General features: G+C 41.6%; 1 protein-coding gene across 16 annotated transcripts in view; it reads right to left on the reverse strand.

Moving 5' to 3' along the window:
• LOC128753932 (slit homolog 2 protein-like) overlaps window positions 1–20,538 on the reverse strand; it is an 82,287-nt gene that overhangs the window by 16,614 nt on the left and 45,135 nt on the right. For 8 of the 16 annotated variants that reach the window (XM_053856162.1, XM_053856160.1, XM_053856158.1 and 5 more), the window contains exons 5-20: window positions 16,265–16,336; window positions 13,383–13,454; window positions 12,883–12,954; window positions 12,589–12,752; window positions 12,470–12,481; window positions 12,106–12,244; window positions 9,994–10,065; window positions 9,828–9,899; window positions 5,858–5,929; window positions 5,524–5,667; window positions 5,074–5,237; window positions 4,166–4,189; window positions 2,799–2,816; window positions 732–882; window positions 532–606; window positions 233–376 (exon numbers count right to left, since the gene is read on the reverse strand). In XM_053856162.1, coding sequence (XP_053712137.1) covers window positions 233–376; window positions 532–606; window positions 732–882; window positions 2,799–2,816; window positions 4,166–4,189; window positions 5,074–5,237; window positions 5,524–5,667; window positions 5,858–5,929; window positions 9,828–9,899; window positions 9,994–10,065; window positions 12,106–12,244; window positions 12,470–12,481; window positions 12,589–12,752; window positions 12,883–12,954; window positions 13,383–13,454; window positions 16,265–16,336 — 1,467 coding nt within the window. The remainder of the gene's footprint in view (window positions 1–232; window positions 377–531; window positions 607–731; window positions 883–2,798; window positions 2,817–4,165; window positions 4,190–5,073; window positions 5,238–5,523; window positions 5,668–5,857; window positions 5,930–9,827; window positions 9,900–9,993; window positions 10,066–12,105; window positions 12,245–12,469; window positions 12,482–12,588; window positions 12,753–12,882; window positions 12,955–13,382; window positions 13,455–16,264; window positions 16,337–20,538) is intronic. The other 8 variants (XM_053856166.1, XM_053856167.1, XM_053856152.1 and 5 more) reach the window with 4 other exon arrangements.

The raw sequence follows: 20,538 nt of genomic DNA on the forward strand, positions 1-20,538 counted from the left end.
CTCTTTCTGGCAAAAGTTTATTTTATGCAACAGGATTTACTGTATGAATTATACTTCAACTTAAAATATTTTTGCCAATTGAGCAGCAAACAAAACATTTGAAGTCTAAACTTTTGTTTTAAATATTCATGAACTAGTTTGGAGGCCTTGGCAGTATGCTGGAACATATTGTTATATCTCCACATAATTGATAGGCTGATATGTATGCATATGCAAGTGTGCTTGTTCTCACAGAGTACGGAGTCCGCTGAGGCCCTTCAGCATGCGGTGGTGTATGTTTTCCAATCTGTTGGATGTCAGAATCAACTCGTTGACCCCCGAAGCTCCTTCAAACGTCCCTTCCTCTATGTCAGTGATGCGGTTGTTACTCAAGTTGCTGGAGAAGATGAAGAGGAGTAGGCAAATAAAAAATGATAATGATGACATAAAGCAAAGTAAATCTCATTCTCTTGAGCAACTTCCCAACGTCTTGTGTTGTTGTGACCCGCGTATGACTCTTGAATATTCTGATCTGGTTTAAAGAGTACTCACATCTTCCTCAGCTGTGGCAGCTTTTTGAAGATCCCTGTCGCCTCCAGCACAGTGAATTCATTGTTGTTGAGACGCCTAAGAACAGAGCAGCGAGGAGGTGTTTGAACAGACACAACAACAAAAGCCAGTCAGCGGTGAAAGTTGAGAAGACCGGCGAACCACACACATTGTTATAGACAGATGCATGGAGTGTGACTCACAGTTCAGCAGTGTACTGTGGGATGTGATCTGGTATTTTTGTGAGTTTCTGGTTGGAGCAGTCCACTGTGGTGCCCTCGCAGCGACACTTCTCAGGGCAAGCCAGGTCAGCGAAGCAGTCCCCTCCCAGCTTACTGCGGTAATCCTCCGTACCTGACCCCAAATGTAATCAAAACGTCAGAAACGCTTTTCCAATAATATCCATGGATTACTTGTACACCGTCTCACACTGCGGGTGAACTCAAGATTGTGATAAAAATGAAGAATTCTGATGAAATGCAGACGCAAGTTGCAGGATTAGCTTAGAATTGTCAGAGTAATTCAAAGCAGTGTTTCTGATTACGATCATACAAAACATTCCCTGAGGGTGCGGCTTCAAAATGCTCCATTTTTTTTCACAACCACGACTGCCCGGGACACAAAACTTGTCCCCTTTAATATGTCATCCACAGTCACATCAGTGTAAAGCACCAGGGTGTCCATTTTCGCCTGTCAGGGTTCAGAGCAACAATTAGTTTGAACAACGACAGCACCAAACAGGGAAGTAAGGCACAGCAGTTGGAGCTCAAACGCACACACACACACACACGCACAGACAAACACACACGCATGGGTCACAAAGGGAAGCAGGAGATTGTGGTCTCCTGCATCTCGGCCATGCTGTAGGGGTTTGCAGGGCCGTTCCATGGTGCTTGACGGAACCATGTTCCACTTTAGGAACCTGGCAGCCACATGGTTAGATCAAGCACAAAGGAACAACCTGCTGACTGACTGCTCCTCAGCTGGAACACAGGGATGGAAGGACAGAGGGAGAGAAGGAGGAGTAGAAGGAGGCAGTAAGGGAGATAGAACCAGGGAATGCAGGGAGGAGCGATTAGAAAAGAGAGATGGACAGACGAAAAACAGCGCTGGGGTGGAAAAGGGAGAGCACCAAAGTGACAGTGAAAATGTGAAAGTCGCATCTGTATTTACAAATGTGTATAAATTGAACAGTTTCATTTGTGACTTCTCTAGGAACCAGATCGCTTGGTGTAAAAGTGCAGCCAGAATGATCCAATTTAACATCTCACATTGGTACCACTCATACTGCAAGTGAACTGCAGCACTTGAAGCACTTATTACAACTCACATTCAAAAGAGTCACACATTTTAAATTAAATTTGTACTCCTGGTTCAAGAAAAAGAAAGAAAAATTCATTAAAGGTTCCAGCTCTTACGCTTTTTGTTTTAAAGATGGCTGCTTCATCCATGTAACAGGATCCAAATTGGCAATTTACTGAACGAGTTGTGGTCCATTTGTAAATACAATGCTATTAATTCAAAAGCAAAAGATGAGAAAACCCACCCAAAAGCGGAGTGAGAAATGAAAGACAGTGATTGCTGCTGTCTACACATCTATATTCCCAGCTCATCAAATATTAAAGCTTGCTCCGTGCCTTTTGTCGGCTTGCCCCCTCGAGATTGTTGGGTATGTGCATGTGATTGAACGTGTGACCAAAGACTCTTTAAACAGTTTCGAGGAAATGGCAGAAATGGAAACTCTTATTACATTTTTATCTGAGGATGTTTAATGAGTTTCCTCCCACATGACAAAAACACATTAATAAGCAAGAGCATAGTGAGTGGGAGAGTGTGCTTCTCCTGTCCAGGGTGTCCTCTTCCCTCCCCCCTAGCTTTACTAAGTGGGATCTCTCTGTCTGTCTGTCGGTAAAATGTGAAGATGAGCGGGGGATTAAAAGAAGAGAAAAGATGAAGAGGGTCTCTAAGACAGATAAAGCAGAGTCATATCACTCAGTGAAGAAGATACTGGATCATCTGCAGACATCAGCATAAACAGGAGGAGGGAGGAGAGCAACAGCAGCACGGAGGCCTGACAAACGTCACTCCCACACAAGCACGCCGGGAACATACAGGAAGACGCACACAGACTGACTCTTTAAATCAGACAAGAGAAGGCACGGTAGAGGGTCATTGTGGTGTGGAGGTCAGAGGCTGGCGCGGGGACAACAGGTTTACAGGGTTGGAGTTGACGCAAAAGAAGTTTTCTCCAAATTTTGTGGGTTACTTACAGCCAACATGGTGTACTCCTGAGTGTGTGAGAGAGGCAGTAGGAAAAAGAAGAAGAGTTCACTAGTCTGTCAGAGCTGGATGGAGAAAGCTGATGGGAATATGCTGTTTAATTCAGACCTCCAGGCATTGAAATATTTAACGGGGTAATGATTCGTGAATGGTGAGAATCATGCCGTCACGTATGGGGTGCTTTTTTATGCCAAGCTTTGGTTCCCTTTGATTTGTGTCAAAGAAACACAAAAACACACAAACTTACATACCAAAAAAAGAAAACACTAAGTGACTTCAGAGTGCTTTGTGCGCACTTCAGTCACCAAAGTGAGGGAGTGTAGACAAAGCCGAAGCAGCACGGTTCAACATGTTTATTCTACTTTTAGCCTTCCAATGTGCCTAAATTATTCAGCACTGCCCTGTATGTGGCTACGTGGGCTTTGAAACCTCTGTCCCCCCGGTGAGCTCCAGAGTTAATGACTGCAGTGAGCAAACGCACAAACCAGCATGGCTCGGTTCAACACACACCACAGCGGTGTGTTGCTGCAGTAATGATCGCTTTAAGTCCCGAGCCCACGTTCACGTCTGCTTTACATACACTGCCGATACCCCTCCAAGCGTTTCGGCTGTGTGACCTTTTGATGTTCCACTGCGGACAAAAGATACGCAAATGCCCAGGGACACACCCTCATGCATTAGCTGAGATAATGTACTCAATGAGGCAGGCGACGGTGCCTCTGCATATTCCCTCTCAGTCATTAGAGTCTCTGCTCTCATTCAACATTTACTGGTTTAACTTGTCCCATCCTTGTCGGTCGATATCCCCCCCTTCTCCCTGTGTTAATCCAAATTTGAAGACTTTTATCTTTTAGCTGGTGTTCAAGCTGTTTTCAAGTCTGCTCTCTACCTAATTCTGTCAAGCTGCGTGCCACATTTCTCTGTCATCGCGCTCTCTCATCTTTTTGATTTTTGTTTTACATTTCTGCTTCATAACTTGATTTTTGAACCAGCTCAACTAAAAGCCAGTGTTGCTCGTCCTTTCTGCTTTACTTTAATATAGACCATAATTTTACTCAAGTAAAAAAAAAGTTTCCCTCCTCCAGAGTAAATCAATATCCAAGATCTAATTTTGGAACTGCACAGAGCCAGACTGCATCTCTTGATCTCTCCTGTGAACGTCTTAATGCCAGTGTTCGATCGGTGCAGCACAAAAGGTTGGCAGTGATGGGTGGCGCGCTTTATCGTCACAAACATTCCTGGTGAGTTGAAAGTGTCCGATGCAGAAATCACTCCAAGCGAGCAAATCCATGTGCAGCATTTGCATTTGGGCCAAACAGTGTCTCACGCCACACATTCATGCTTTCTTTTACCGTACCTGGAATGAAATATTGTTCTCTAGCTATCAGCAGGAGAAAGAAAGACTGCATCAGTATCATGACGCTTCCATGTCCACAAAAGAAAAGAAAGAATGTCTATACCCAGTTGTTCAACAAACACAGTAATAAAAAACAGTAGTGAAAAAACAAGTTATTTTTGTTCAAGTCATTCTTCAATAATTATATTAGAGTTCAGTAATGTAGGAAGTTTTTGGTGTCAAGGATTAATAATTCAGATTACATGGTCTTTATTAGTCCCACAGTGGGGAAATTCACCATCCAAAATTATAAAGTACTTGACAGCCCAGAAAAAAATGGAATCAATCACAGGCCTGCTCTGCGAGAGGGTGTGGGTTTAAGGGCATGTTCCTGTCACTTCCACTACTGTGACACATTGCAAGACATGGGAAGAAGCTCCCTCAGTGTTGGCTGCAACAGTTTACAACAGAGGACGAAGACAAGGAAGTCAGACCAGAAGCCTCTCTGAAGTGAACAGATGTTTTAGTACTGTCAAACTATTTTGCCGTTGATTAAAAATGATGAATTATATATTGTTTTTATATCTACACATTGTGATGGAAACTTCAAAGACTAGACACTTATTCTATCATGCTTCATCTCAACAAGCATCGCTTATTACTGCTTTTGTCTTCTAGCCCAGTTTTGTCTACTTCTTGCCAAGGCTCACAACTCACACACACATATTAAAGAAGGATTACATTTCACTCGCACCAAGTTGCCACCTTTAAACTCAGCGTTGCGGGCCATATTTGCTCACATAAAAGAGTTTCCACAGAAGAAGCTGCGGCTCATGAAGAGGAAACACCCAGCAGGAACACACAGAATGAGAAGACAGGAGTTTCTCAGGAGTCTGTGCGAGCGGGAGCGTTTGTATGTGTGTGTGTACCTGAGCAGCGGAACTTCTTGCTCTTGATTTGTCCAATTCGTTTATTGGCAAGCCGGCGCGGGCTGGTGCAGCGGGCGCCGCTGGTCTCAATGGGATTGTCTTGCAGGTAGTCAGCCAACCACTTCAGATGGCAGTCACAGATGAAGGGGTTCTGAGCTAAATGACTGCAGCACACAGAGACAAGAGACACACACAAAAGGACGTCAACAGATCTGAGCAATAATAATTGATCTTTGAAGAACGACAACAGTGTTTAACCAGCAACGTTCTGTGTGTAACAATAACCTATTCACAGACTCATAATGATGCGTTTTTGCATGAAAACATGAGTCCAATAAATCTGTGAAACAACTTGACAAAAGCAGAGTGGGCTCATCTGAACATCACAGCTACTTAAAATGCCCATGGATGGTGAATCTGAGTCTGTGTGGAGCAGTTGTGTGTACGCACAGTGTTTGGATGGCTCTGAGCGAAGAGAACGTTCCCTTGGCGATGGTCTGCAGCTTGTTGTCGTACAGTGAGAGCAGATTGAGGTTGTGGAGGTCTTGAAAAGCATCCACACGCAGACACGCTATCTTATTAGCATTCAGTAACCTGAAAGAAATGAGCAGCAGAGTGAAAGGGAGAAAATGAAAAGCTTATCTTGTTATAATTCCTCCATGAGTGTTTCAAATGTTTCAGGTCAGCGGTGATGATTTTCAATCATGATGTCTGATGACAGCCTTCCAGCAAAGCACTTTCCAGCAGAATATCAATGAAGTGTCTGTGTGTCTATTGTACTCACAGTAGCTGCAGAGAGAAGAGCCCCTCCAAAAGTCCCTTTGAAATCTCTGTGATTTTATTTCCATAAAGGACACTGTGGACGGAAGAAGGAAAAGAAACGGAAACATTATGGAACGATCCATACAGTATCAAGTATCCAGGGGGGCTGCATTGAACGGTTGACCGCAGCTATGAAAGGATGTGATGACACCAAAACAGCTTCATCAAACTGAACATGCAGTCCAGGCCTCCTCAGCTGCAGGTTTCAAGCCCCCAGCGAGTCAGGGATACACGAGTCATGAAATAATCAGGGAAAATCTTTCAGTTGGCTTTGTTCCTGTATTCAGTCAACAGTTTTCAGATAAGAGGAATTTGGGTCACGCACTGTTTTGATCCGAGCCAATGAATTGCAGGATTGAGACTTATTATTTTTCCGTTTTTGATAGTTGAGGCTGAAAATTTGAGGCTGTTTTGTCAGTAAATATCAAAAGGCAAATCTCACGGCTTCCCAACTCCAATTGTTAGATTCTCATAGCTTGAATTAACGTCAAGAGGACATTGTTTATGGCAGGATTCAGCGACTCTGTCTTTCTAACAGCAGCATTCGAGTGAATTAAAGCAGTCCTTGTACTGCTGCTATTTTGCATATATGAATGAGCATAGAGTTATCACTTAAAACTGAAAGAAACAAAAGCTCGCTGTGAATAACAGAGTCGTGCTTGAGGTGAAAAGCCGGGGGCAGCTAGTCCAGGTGGACCACTTACTGAGAGACACCCACAGAGCCACACACTCACACCTAGGGACCAGTTAGACTCATCACTTGACCTCCATGTTTTTGGAGTGGAGACCCACTCATGTATGAGGGAAACATACTGTACAAACTCCACATTGACAAGTTCACTCCAAAACACAAATTTCCATTCAAGCTGGCAACCTTCTTGCTTTGAGGTGACAGCAGTAATCGCTACTTCAAATTCACAGCTTTTCAGTTTCTACCAAATGCCCGAGAACACTGTGTAACCATTTCAAAATGAAATCAAGCACTTCGACGTCACAACAAAAGCGGGGGCTCGTATTGCTTTAACCGGATCAGAAATCATTATGAATGAATTGACTCCAATAAAACTGTGTGATACTAAAAGGTTCCCAGCCCTAAAGAGGGCATAGCCACTCCTTGTAGTTGGTATGTTCCAAACCTCAACAACCCAAACACTGAAGCCAAAAATAGTTAGTTATATGGAAGTAAATTCAACTTAGCCACCAAGCGTGCTGGAGCTGCCTGTGCCACAATCTGGTCTTCTAACGCATTTCAACAAATGATACGTCCTCACTCAAGTGTTAACTCCACTTCATTGGTGTCCTACTTATTCAATATCTGCATTTGTTTGGATTAACTGTGCGAATACTTCCGCTCATAATTTTTCATTTGGTAACTGGTCACCTGACCTGCTCCAGTTCAACAGGCAGAAGCCGACATTTTGACTTCAGTAAACACAAGCAAAATGTGGACTAACCAATGTTGAGGGAGTTTTTTTCCCCATTCATTCCCTGCTATGACACTGCTGCCACCTGTTATCATACTGAGCTCATTGCACTCAGAAAATTAACAAATACTATACAGATAAAAACAAAGGATAATAATATTAGGTAACTATTGAAATGAGAGTCTAATGAAGGTATGCGCTGTCTCAGTGTCCTTTCAAGTTATTAGAATCATTATACATACACACAGCTCAACTACTGTGTTTACTTATGACAAAAATGCTTTTGTTTACTCCTCAATGGTGCTTTTGACACATTGCATCTCTAGCTTGTTTCTACAACTGTCTGAAACGTTTCATAAATGGAGCGTGATCGATGGTTCAATATCTAAAAAATCATGTTACTGACATGTAAGATGGAAACATCCAGCAGCAGGATGAGTTTTACTTTTATAATGCACCCTTGCCCGGGTTCAGTGGTGAGCCGGTGGTGAATTGGGAGGGTCTCTTCAGGAAGGGCATCCTCTTTAAAAGCCAGGCCAAATTAAACAAGCGCACTGGCTGACCCTTGTAGGAGAGAAACGCTAGAAGACAATGATGATGACTTTCCATGAAATTTCATTTATTCCACTGATTTATGTTTCCCTCTAAAGCTGTAAATGAATGGAAATGTCCATAAAAACCTATTTCAGTTATGACATGTCTCGTAAAATGCTGAAAAGTTTTTATTGCCATATATATCTTCAAACATGCTTTTCTGCTGCAGGTTCTCTACATGTAATGCACAGCATGTCCCAACGCCAAACGAAAAACAATCACCATGGCAACCTCAAATACACAATGTGATGAAATATAATACTCTGTCATAAAAAGAGTCATATATTTTAAAACCTATCTGACTGTGGGAGTTTAACGCCGCAGAACTAAATGGGAAGTTTTTTTCTTTTTAATATGTAAAGCTCTGAATGTATGAGGGACAAACATGACATCATGCTCTTGGCTCCACAGGGACAAAACACACTAATAAAACCGAGGACCCCCACACTTGGCTCTTTGTCAACAGCATAAAGTATAATTGGTTGTGACTTCTTTTCATATAAAAGTCAGAATGAAAAACAAACCTCTATAAATCACAACAAGGCTCTGGTGCGAAAGATATGAGCTGTTGTCAGAGGGAAGATTTTTTTCAGATATGGCGGAGACAAATATGGCAGTGGTGAGACTCCCCCTCCCAACACTGACACACACAGTCATTCAATTTTTTTTGTACACACTGGCTAAACATGTGTTTCAAATTGGCTGTTATTTCATTGTGCTGAGTGTCTGTCCCAGAGAGACCTGAGGCAGAGAAACTCTGGATATGGGAGAAGTCGCGCCATTAAAGAATCACACACATTAGCATGGAGACTCTCTAGCAAACACGCGCGACAAAATCCACGGCTCATTTACGTCAAAGGCAGATCAAAAACACGCCGAGCTACTAAACGTGAGAGACAAATGCTAAGTGTTGCGTCAGCATGAAAGTGCGTCCTATTCTCTCTGTGGTGGATGTGTAATGGGGTGGCAGAAGCCTCCATTCAGCTATTCTGTGTTTATGAATTATTGACTTTCGGGAGGCAAGACCTTAATATAACTCTTCATGAAACAACTCGACGTGGCTCGCTCCTCTATCCTTCACTGAGCTCCACACGCAACTCCGAAAATCTGACCAGCGATTCGGGCCAAACAGGAAGCCAGCTGCACTACTGTTCTTCTCACATGTACGTCCAATTCTCAGAGGCTGGCTCATCATCTCCTGCACATCCATCACTGACACTGTGCAGGAGTATGGGAGCCACTTTTCTGTGAACCAAAGAATCCCAGACATTTCCTTTCCTCGCCACCAAACATTGGTGCTACCAAACACCAACAATCTTGCAGTCTCATCCTGGGTTTTCCTTGTAGAAATCAACAAATCCACACCTAAAACCACCTTCAAGAACTCCAGTCGAATTGTGGTAGTGGCTCTATTGTCAGACTCTAATGTTTGACTGGGTTCTACCCATCTATTGAACAACGTTCATCTGCTTTTATCATGAGTTCATCAAACTTTCAGAGAGCTTTGTGCTTTAACCAAGCTTGTTTTGTGACAATGTGGTAGAGAAAACCAATTACAGCTCCTGCAATGTCCAACCCACGATCTCCCTCCCTCATATTGTAGACACTGCAGATCAGCCAGCACGTTTTAGTTTGCACAGTTAGCATTTCATCATCTCTCAACACGTCTAGAGAGCTGAATTCATTGACAGTTTCCTTGCCACATCCGGATCGATCTGTGTTTTTGTTCCAATAGATATCCACAGTTCTCATTGAAACATAAACCCAAACAAGATACAATCGAAGACAGTGTGGCTACTTCACAAATCCAATATAAAGAGCTTCACCAGAAAACTAAGCTTGGGAGTCTGGACAAACAGTGTGGTAATTTACGGTTAAGGTTTCATCTTCAGTGTTCTTGTCTGAAGCACTTACAGTGAGTTGAGGGAGCGCAGACCCTGGAAGGCGTCTGAGGCCAACTCCGATATCTGGTTGTTGCTCAAGTCTCTGTCAGAAAGCGAAGCAGAGGCAGGCAAAGAAAAATGCGAAGGTCACAACACGCCACACACCGAATGATTCACTTATTTCCTCATTAACTTACATTCTGCGGAGCTTCTTATAAGGAGAAAAGGCCCCAGCTGGGATGACCTTGATGGCGTTCTGCTCCAGTCGTCTGGAAACAAGCGCACACACACAGGCCATTAAAACCCCCCTATCACATGTAAGTATCACTGCACTTTTGTGTACTGCTGCGCCTTCTCCGGGGATTGTTCTGAAAAAGTCACATTGATGACCAGTTCCAAACACAGCTAATACATTTGATCTTTTGTCCTTGTGCACTGCACGTGTCAACACATTTGGTCAAAGGCAATTCATACTCCTGGTGCCAAACTTCATACACAAGCTGCACATAACTATGAAATGATTGGTGTATTATTTATATACATTTTAGATATGTTATATTCTATAGTCTATTTAAACAGCAACAGTTCTACAACTATTCTTCAAATATTGCTGTCATCTTTGAACAAAATTTGAAATATACAGTCAGAGTAACTACAAAAAATGAAAGATCATGAAAAACATTGTTATTGAGTGTAAATATAAACGCAATTGTTAAAACTCCAAACCACAGGCAACAAACCCCAGACCCGGGTGCCAATACTGGCCCCTTTAAGCCATTTAATATGGCCCACATTTATGTAGAATATAGCAAACCATATCTGAAGACTTTAGGAATAATTGTACATTTTGTTCTGCCAGAGATCACATTTCGCTCTTGTACTTGCTCCCGTCAGTGACCTTGTTATTAGAGCTTTGAGATGCATCGTTCCAAATTCACAAAACAAATGTATATTTTACTGGTTTCAGAGATTTGAAAATGGATCCAGATTTTGTATGGTCACTTAAATGATTGACTGAGTAAAGCCAGATGTCAAATAATGGGATCTATATACATAAAAAGATAAGATAGATGTCATGAAAGTGCTGAGCATGACGCCGCAGGGATGTAACTGTCTTGACTTTTGGTACTTCACGTTCATGCCACAACAGCACATTTGTTCGCCAAACCCTTGGAATTGCTGTAAGTGTTTGTTTGGCTGCATCAGCTGGGAACAATGAAGTCTGGCCAGTGGAAGTGGGGAAAGGAAAATGATACACAGGCAGAAGAAGAAAAAAAAACAGACTTAATCATGTTGACAATCATCGTGACTAGAAAATCAAAGATTTTGCAATAGCTCCTAATTTGATTATAAAGCGTTTCCAACAAAAGGGTTTGATTTCCATTCGCAGCTGTCTTCAGTTCCACTCAGGATTTGTTTTCGCTGAATAACTGTTTATTGTTTTCGAGCGTTTTGAAGCGCCGCTGGAACACACGTTTGAACGGCTCCATTCAAACTATTTTTCCAAGATTAAAATGAGTCAATAAGTGATGAAGCCACGAGCCCGACGTGCCAAATCTGCTTAAAGGTTTTTTTTTATTGTGAGGTTGAACAAGAAGTCTGCAAAGTGAAAAGGAAGAAGGCTCAGTCTGAAGACAAATCGAGCAAACATTCTCATGCAGCATTTGTCACTGGGCAGCGAAAGAAATAGCAAAGTTGGGGTGAATAGAAAAATTTTATTGCGGTCATCTGGTGAATTAAAAATGAAATTAAAAATACTGTGTAAAGGCTAGTTCCAGAGATGGTCAATAAAGATGCACAGTAAGGTACATAAATGTTCATCCATGAAAAGTTTGCAGTGTAATTAATGTAATTTAAATGACCTATTTTTGGATATTCATTACATAAATGCCGATGATCTCTGGGCTGACTGGTCTCACAGACAGAAAGAAATGTTACCATAAAACTCCAGCATCTTTTCCTACAAGCTTAATGGCTTCAGTTGTAAAGGAGGGTGCAGTAGATGGGCTTTTATTAGGCTGCAACTCACAGACACACCAGTAGATGCCCCAGGACTTTAGACAGCAAAGGACTCATGTCACCGCAGATGTACATCATGACCAAGCCAAGTGTGGTTTCTGGTTTGACCTGCTGTTTTACTTATATTAAGTCATGTCAGAGGATCTCTCTTTGTTTATCTGGCAAGTGTTCTCTATCTGCTGCTGTAGGTGAGCATTGGAACTGGCATTTCATTCTTCTCAAAAAGCTACGGATACAGGCAGACTATGATAACACAAGGTCTCATCCAAATGCATGTGCACATAACTTACATCTCTGTAATAGTTTCCGGCAGATTGGTTGGTATTTCTGTCAGGCCTTTTCCTCTGCAGTCCACAATGTTATTACTGCAAGTGCAGGACTCAGGGCACTGTAACACACTGCAGGAGGAATATGATGACGACTGGTGACCTACACGGAGACAGAGGACCAAGATTATCCTGGGATAATATGTGATGCGCAGAGAGAATCCCCGTGGTGCCGCATATTCAAGGTGTCAGATCTTAATGTGCAATATGTAAAAGAGCAGGAGGGTGTGAGAGCGTGAAGGTGAGAGAGAGAGATTCGCTCCTGCTCTTTTATCTTGGCACTGTTATTCATGAAATACAATCAGTTCCTTGAATGAATCATACTTGCCTTCGTCCCAGTCTTGGAGTGGTAGAGTGAAAGAAAATAAGAGAAAGCACAACATGTGGCCGCATGAAACCGAAATGTTTGGCGAGCATCATGTGACACAGTGCTCTATCATTACATACCACTGCAGACAAACTCCTTCTTCTGCACTTCCGCTACGTTGTGGCCCCTCAGATGTGGTGGAGACATGCACTGTGTGTAGAGTCCCAGACGGGGGCGCTGACGCAGCCACTCTGATAACCAGGCCACATGGCAATCGCACTGTAAGTTGTTGGAGTGCAAGCGACTGGAGAGGGGGAACACAAGGATGAAAAAAAAGAACACTGGAATGAGTGATCTGCCCTCAACAGGTCGCACCGTTTCTATTCATATTCACACCACATAAAAGGCCCACGCCTCCGTGACAGGTGACTTACAAGGTTCTGAGCTTTGGCATGTGGTTGAAACTGGCCACTGACAGTCGGGTGATGTTGTTGTTGTTGAGTGTGCTGCAGAGACGCAAGAGAGACCAGACACAGACTGACTCACCAGGAGACCTCACAACAACACCACACTTATTAGCAGTCTTAGCACACTAAAATGCAAGAAGACTATGATGTAAGACTCTGAAAGGTAAATTACTACCTAATATCGTGACATGCATTTAAATAAATCTCAACACAGTCCCTTTAATATCGGTAAATGCCTCCTATTGCATTTTATCAAAAAATATTTTTGACTTTTTCATCAGAAATTGACAAAAAAAATGACAATTCTTTAGGTAAATATCACAGCTGTTGACATTGCTAGACATTTTTACATCATCACTTACATCAGCACAATGCAACAAAATAGCTAGCTCTTTGACGGATAAACTCCACCCGATATTAAGAATCCATGTTTGTACTCTGGTTTCTGATGATAAAAATCTACTCACAGAACTTCCAGGTCACGCAGCGCTCGGAAGGCTCCATCCTCGATACAGCTGATGTGGTTGTAGTCCAACTGCCTACACACAAAATCAATTGAAATATAAACCCACAGTGATTTAATCCTTCACGATCACAGAGGAAAATAATGAAATGAATCCTTCCTTGATGGATCTCCGTTACCTGAGCTCTTTGTTCTGGCAAAATGTTGTTATCGCCGTAAAGCTACGAGTCACTTCCCCCCCTCTGCTATCTGACGGCTAATTTGTATGCTTGCCTCTCTTTACTGCTCCCTCTCTCTCTCTTTCTCACGTTGGCTTCGCTGAAACAATTTCATTAAGACATAAGGACGGTAAATCATGTGCTGTCACCGTCCGTGTGTGTCATGAGTTTAAACGCTCTCAGGAGGCAAGTTCCTCAATAAGGAACAATTTGTACAACTCTTCATTAGCTAATACACTTGGCTAATAACAAAAGCTAATTCAAGGTGGGACACAATGATGGCTTTTCATAACACAACACAATGACCAAGCAAACAAAGTGGTACATTGGCAAACTTCCAACAGTCTTTAATGGAGCTGTCAAATCCATGAAAAGTTCATGCTACTTTAATTTGGATTCTTGATGTTTCGTGCTGAGGTAAGCTACACTGGACGACACAGTGGACACGGATTTATTTAAGCCTGTTTTGCTTGTAAAAATAGTTTTAGTTGTTTTTCATAAGCAACGTTAGCAGCGTGTTACTGTGAAGACATGGTGACACGTCACCTGGCTCACATCTACTTCATAGTCCAAGGTGCTTAATGCTTTAATGACACTGGCTTCTCCTGCACGAGGATCTCCAAACTCGCCACGCAGTTCGTGACAACCAGGAAATACGTCACCCACTCTAATTTAAATACACATTGCTTCAGTTTTGATTTATGTTGATTTATGTTTAAACATTGATTTAAAGTGGCGTGCTCAATGACTACTACCTTTTTCTTTCTTCTCTGAAATTATTTTCCAAAAGACATTCATTTCAGGCTGGGTTAAAAAACAAATGTTGTGCAAGGTCATATATTGATTCATGCTGTGTACTACGTCTGTCTATAGTTCGAACCACTCATGTGATCATTAGTATCTTTAACAATGGGCTGTATTAGTTACAGCATTAGCTCTCAGAGAATCTCGGCCATATTCAAGCTAAACTGATAACCAAATTGAAATCAGATTGGGCCCATGCAAATAGATCCCCATCGACTTGGGAAAGTGAATCAATAACCGGGTCTGCCATTAGTTGACCAGTGCAAGATGATATAGATTGAAAGATATGCATAAACAATACAAGCATATTTCTGGGTGTCTGCTGGTGTTTATGTCCCCGCATCCATCATGCTGGACTGGTGGCGTGAAGTCTTTCTCAGGCCAGGTTCTGAGTGTGATGGATTACACAGATGAAAAAATCATTTCAACTGCTTGACAGAGTGTTGCACTTTTCTTAAAGGTCAATATCCAATTAAAAATAGATCTACAGGAAAACAAGGATGTGTAGGTTGAAGAACTCGCTTTGGTTAGTTTGGTGGCTTCTCGAACAAAATACCTTCTTTTGATAAATTGTATTTGTAAAACTACACATCACTTTTTAATTTGTGGAATTAACCCTTCAGGGCGCAAAGCTGTCGCTCATTTGAATAGTGTGATCTGTCGCCATTCTCATGAGAAAGTGAAGGGAAAGGCAACACTTATCAAATTAGGAAGCAAAAAATGCATTTTTTTTTTTTAACTAACATGGATTCCACTCATCTACATAGCAGTCTGCCAGCCATTTACACTAAGTCCACAGAGTGCTACGTAACATAATGTGCTAAACACAAACAGAATTTTAACAAAATAGATTTGGTTCTATTCACACTATCACTCTCTGATCTCCACATATTCTCCACGAGTTAAGTCAGCAACTGAATATGCGCTAAGATAAGCAGGTTTAAAATTGATCCTTGAGGACACCAGTGGTCAAGGTCATATTGATCTGAAAAGAGAACAAAGACGTGACATCCATTGATTTGTTTTAAATAAATGGATTCACCTTTCTGTTCAGTTTAGCATGTTACAATTAACATGTTAATTGTATATACTGATGGAAGTTAACAAAAAATGGTCTGTTGACTTGTTCATTCGTGAGACCAGTGATCGACTGGTAACCAGGTGAAAAGTGCCCTGGTGCAGACACTAATGCTCTTCTTATGGGCCACATCTTTAGAGAAGCTAAAAACTCCAAGGCTTCTCACCTAGATCATGATGAAGATACACTCATCGGTCCGCATTTAAACCCTATCACCCTGACACCATCAGCAGTGGAAGTTACACTTCAGCAAGACTCACAAAAGTAATGATCCTGCATTAATAATGAGGCAAATCATAAAGTCGGTTAAACATCAAGACCCTAACAAAAATGTGATTTCCAACTTCCAAAACTGTTTTCTCCTCACACCCAACACTAGCCGTGAACATAAACAGGAACACATAAAAATGTGCCCTTTGCAATAATTGCATTGTGTTCGTCATAAAATGTTCAGTTGCACACAGCAATGGGAAAAAAAATCAATTTCCATAAAATGACACTCAGACAACTACTTTATCTGTCAGTTGAACTGCAATCATCTTTCATCATCATAATTCCAGCAGAAGCAAAACATGAAGACAGAAATGCCAGCGACCTGACATGCACTTGTGCGCGCACACACACTGTTGGCGATACACAGCGGTCGATAGTGCGAGCAGAAGCCACTTGGCATTTAAGAGAATGAAATATTGATGCGCAGACACATGGGGATTGTGCGCATTCGCAAGCATGGTGAGAGTGGGTGACAGTTGTGCATGCATATACATGAAAACAAAATCCACTTACAGGTTCTTAATCTCCACCGCTCCCCTGAAGGCTTTCCGTGGAACCCCCTGGATCTGATTCTCGCTGAGATCACTGCAGTGAGAGAAGCAGAAGTCAGACTCATTTAGAGAGCAGGAGAAATGTGAGAGAGCGTTTGAGTCAAGCGGTCACACAGCCGCTGTGCTGAGCAGTACAGGGGTGATCACAGGAGCACGGCAGGCAAAAGTCAAGCTCAGCACCAAAAAGCAGCCTCTTGCCCAGGAAGCACTCCAAATCATAATGTAATAATCTTCCCCCGAGCTCCCAGACCTTCCTCGACAGGTATGTGGGTTCAGGGAATGTACATTTAAAGCATATACTGTATCTGACTAAACCAACCATTGGGGGGCGCTAGTGAACTCCATTAAAGTCATACCCTCCTGCCAACACTGCTCTCAGATTGACTTAACAAATAAAGCATGTGTGAGCAGAGCGGGGCTGTTTTGGGTGATTTGTTTACCAATGCTCTAGTTTTATTTATGTGTTTGTTCATGTGCGGTTGGAATGATTGAGAAAACAACTTTTCCCCAGGAGGAAAATTCACCTAAACATGAAGGGTCACCATGGAAAGTGTGAAAAGTTTAACTGCCTTACTTTCTGGGTTAACGACACAAACATGTAAAAAGAAATGTGCATCTATCCAAACATCCATTTTCTGGAGCCTCATTGTGTGAGAGACACTGGCATCCAGGGTTGAGTGCAATAAAATAAATCTGATCAATATAGAAAAGTTTCCTGCTGTGCGAGCCACTGAATGAAATAAATATGTTTAAGCATAAAACAAAGCACAATAATAAAATGATAAATAACAATGTACAGGAGAGAAACTGAGGTTAAGTCGGGAGCAGTGCAGATGAACAGCTAACAGATGTATTGCTGGATGTGGACCACTCAGCGTTTGTGTGTCACGCTCCAGACAGACTATTTGACCCTTCACTATTGACCTTCCCTCTCCTAACCCCAGTTGGCGTTCTCTGACCTTTACTATGGTAAGCAGCTAACTGCTAATGCCTTCCACACATTCTTCAGTCTGTGACTCAAGAATCAGAGAATCATCAGTTACCAACAGAAAACGGCGAGAAATACGACTTGAAGGTTGAACGGGGTTATAACCACAACACACTGCCCTGCCAGAGAGTGTGTGCTCACTGGCCCGCTCATATGAAGTGTATCCTGATACTGTTTTCACGGAACCAGGGGGAATTTGGAAAACAGCCTGGCTTTATTAGCCACAGAAACTCAGGAACTAAATAAATATTCAGCAAGTGCTCCATTAGTTGCAGCACACATCGGCCTTCCCACTCTAGATGTCACAAACCTGACGCAGACATCTGCAAAATATGTTCCTGTGTCACAGACTGGACAGGTTGACAGGTCTAAGCATACACTCACCTCTCTGTAAATACTTAGCTGGAGTATATTTACACACACACTTAGCATGTTTTCTCTGCATACAGAAGCGTCAGTCTCGATTAGAGTAATCCAGCAAAGATAAACACTTAAAGATCCAAGTTTGGATTTGGGCGATCCAAGTGGAATAGAGACTCGATGTGAGTGTGTGGTTAGACATGAATCTATTAGAGCATGATCATAATTGGAAAACAAGTCCCTCCACCATCACAGGTAAATGTAGGGTATATATTTTTGATTTGAGAAATCATGTTTTAATGTGTGTAGGAGCATTCTCCACCTAAAATATACTGCATCATCAAAATAATGTAGCACACAAATGTTGAGAATAGAAAATAATTAAGCCAAAATTAGACAAAAAATGTCATGAGGGTATCATTTAAATACAAAAAAGTATCCTAAAGAACATGCTCCTGGGTTTTTTGATAGGCCAAATGTGTGAAACTGAAATGAAACACAAATGAAATAAAATTTACTGATGAGTGCATTATTAAAAAAAAGTGAGCTATATAAGAATTAAATGATTCAGTTGAAAATTCGCTAAAAAGTCTTTTCATCTTGTTATTGTTTATAATAAATAAATTATAGTTAGAAATAACAGTAGAATATACTAAGACACAAAAATAAAAAGGAATAAATACCAGAATAACCAAACATTCAGCAACAAACTTGAAAAACAATGTATTTTTCAAATAATTACTGTATCTTTAAATATAAAATCCAAAAGACTTTGAAAGTATATAATACTACTATAATTACAAAAACAATAATTACAATAACTACTTCTACTGCTACTATTACTACCACACTACTACTACTACTACTACGACTACTACTAATAAAAATAAATTGATTTGTCCAATAATATTGTTACAAAGGAAATAAAATAAAATAAAAATAATGTTAGCGACAGTAAACTTGCACAGCTGGGGAAATAGTCCAAAGACAAGTTGTATTACATAAGTGAGCATTCAATAATCAATGTGAAGCCTGAAAAGAAGACACTTTCTCAGAACTATGGTTTCCAGTGGGTCAAACCCTAAAGAAAGAGAGGAGCAGAGAAAGTTGGTTGATGGTTTGTTGTCTCCGTCAGATGGAAAAGTACCTGATGATTTGTTGATATTACCTTTCCACTGTTTTGTTTCTATGACCTTTTGTGGCTTTCTTCCTCGCACACTCGCCCTTCTCTATCCGCTTTACCACAGCTCTCTCTTCCTCTTTTCCTAAATTGGTCTGGTTTTTGCACTTCCTTAAGCTTTAACCTCCAACCTTTGCCCCGGTGCCTAAACCAAAAGGGTTACCTTCATTAAATGAGGCTCCCACTGGGCTCACTGAGTGTGTGTGTGTGTGTGAGAGTTTTGTTTGATCAAGCCGGAGGTTTGGAAGCCACACAGGAACTATATCACGCTGCTAAGTTAGGAACACTACGAAAGTGAAAAGCCTACCACACACATGCTGCTGAGAGTGACAGCTGACAGAGTTGTGGGTCATGTTTTCGGAAAAGGGGGATTTTATTTCAAGACCACAAAAGTCTGTATGCCTCACTGGTGTTTCTAATTGACCCTGTTTAAAGTTTTATAGAAAATTTTTGGTTATATCTGAATTGCATTTGGACTCCTCTGTGATTTGAATCACCCAGCATGCCCTTATTGGGGATGACAATTGGACTCGCTGCGTCTGCCATGTGCATCACATGAATCAAGTTAGAAATCGGTGCAGAAATCAACCTACATTGAAAGCTAAGTGAAGCGGATCATTACTGTAGAGGCAGTTTATCTGGATGTAAACCAGGGATGTGTCCAAGATAAAGACGGAGATGAAGAAAACCAATGACTTGGTGATTAAGGAGAACATGAAGAGGACAGGGTGACGATGAACGACGCACAAAATAGGCTAAGGTGGAGGAGGAAATGAGTTAGAGAAGATAGCTGAGACGCACCTCCTCATAACATCCAAATAACTGCAATGAGGACTCAACTCTACCATTAAATCAAGCGCACAAATAGTTCCACTTGCAAACTACACTCGACAGCAGTCAACTGAACCCTTAGACTGCACTTCTCAAGTGACTTAGTTGGACAGGGTTGATCCAAACAAAGAAAGAGTAAATGCCTTGATGGTGATGCTTCGGAAGGAAAACGTTCTTTCAGTTTATTGAAACACCTGTGCGTAACATTTTACGCTTGAAGTCCACTTTCCCAACGTCAATACATTACGCCATGGGAGTGAGCATGGGTTGCTGAATGTTACTAACATGAATCTAAAGACGGTAGATAATTGGACGAGAAACAGATGACTTAACTTAAGTGACTTTCTGGATTACCATCTGGATCCTTGACTCTTTTAAAGGTCTTGTTGATCTCTGAGCTCATGCAACTTTACAGCTCTGTGTGTGTTATTCGAGAGAGAAAATAAAAGCTATTGAATTATATAGGCATTTTCTTAATACTATACGTTAAGAAAATGCAGGGCTATGATACTATAAAAAATCACAACATGGGAGCAAATGAGGTTTGTTCCCTCTGAGTTTTTTTTATTGGATGGAGCCATTAAACAAGTAAAAAGTTACTGCTGAAGAGTCATCTGCTCCAACTTACTGCAGTAATCTCCTTAAGCTCAAGTTGTGAGACCCCTGACCAGCGGACATAGTTGTTGTGTTGTGGTGTTGTTAAGTGGCCTTCAAAGGGAGGAGGATGTTTTGGAAAAAGATATAAAGCTGACCACTCATTACTTGCTTGTTTGTGTACAAGTGGATTTCATTTACACGCCATTGTCTTTTGGAGACTTAAATCCCCTGGTGACTCACTGCAAGGAGTTGAGTAATCACATGTGTGGAGCTCAAAAAA

Source organism: Synchiropus splendidus, chromosome 2 (assembly GCF_027744825.2).
Source record: "Synchiropus splendidus isolate RoL2022-P1 chromosome 2, RoL_Sspl_1.0, whole genome shotgun sequence".
Taxonomy (NCBI): domain Eukaryota; kingdom Metazoa; phylum Chordata; class Actinopteri; order Syngnathiformes; family Callionymidae; genus Synchiropus; species Synchiropus splendidus.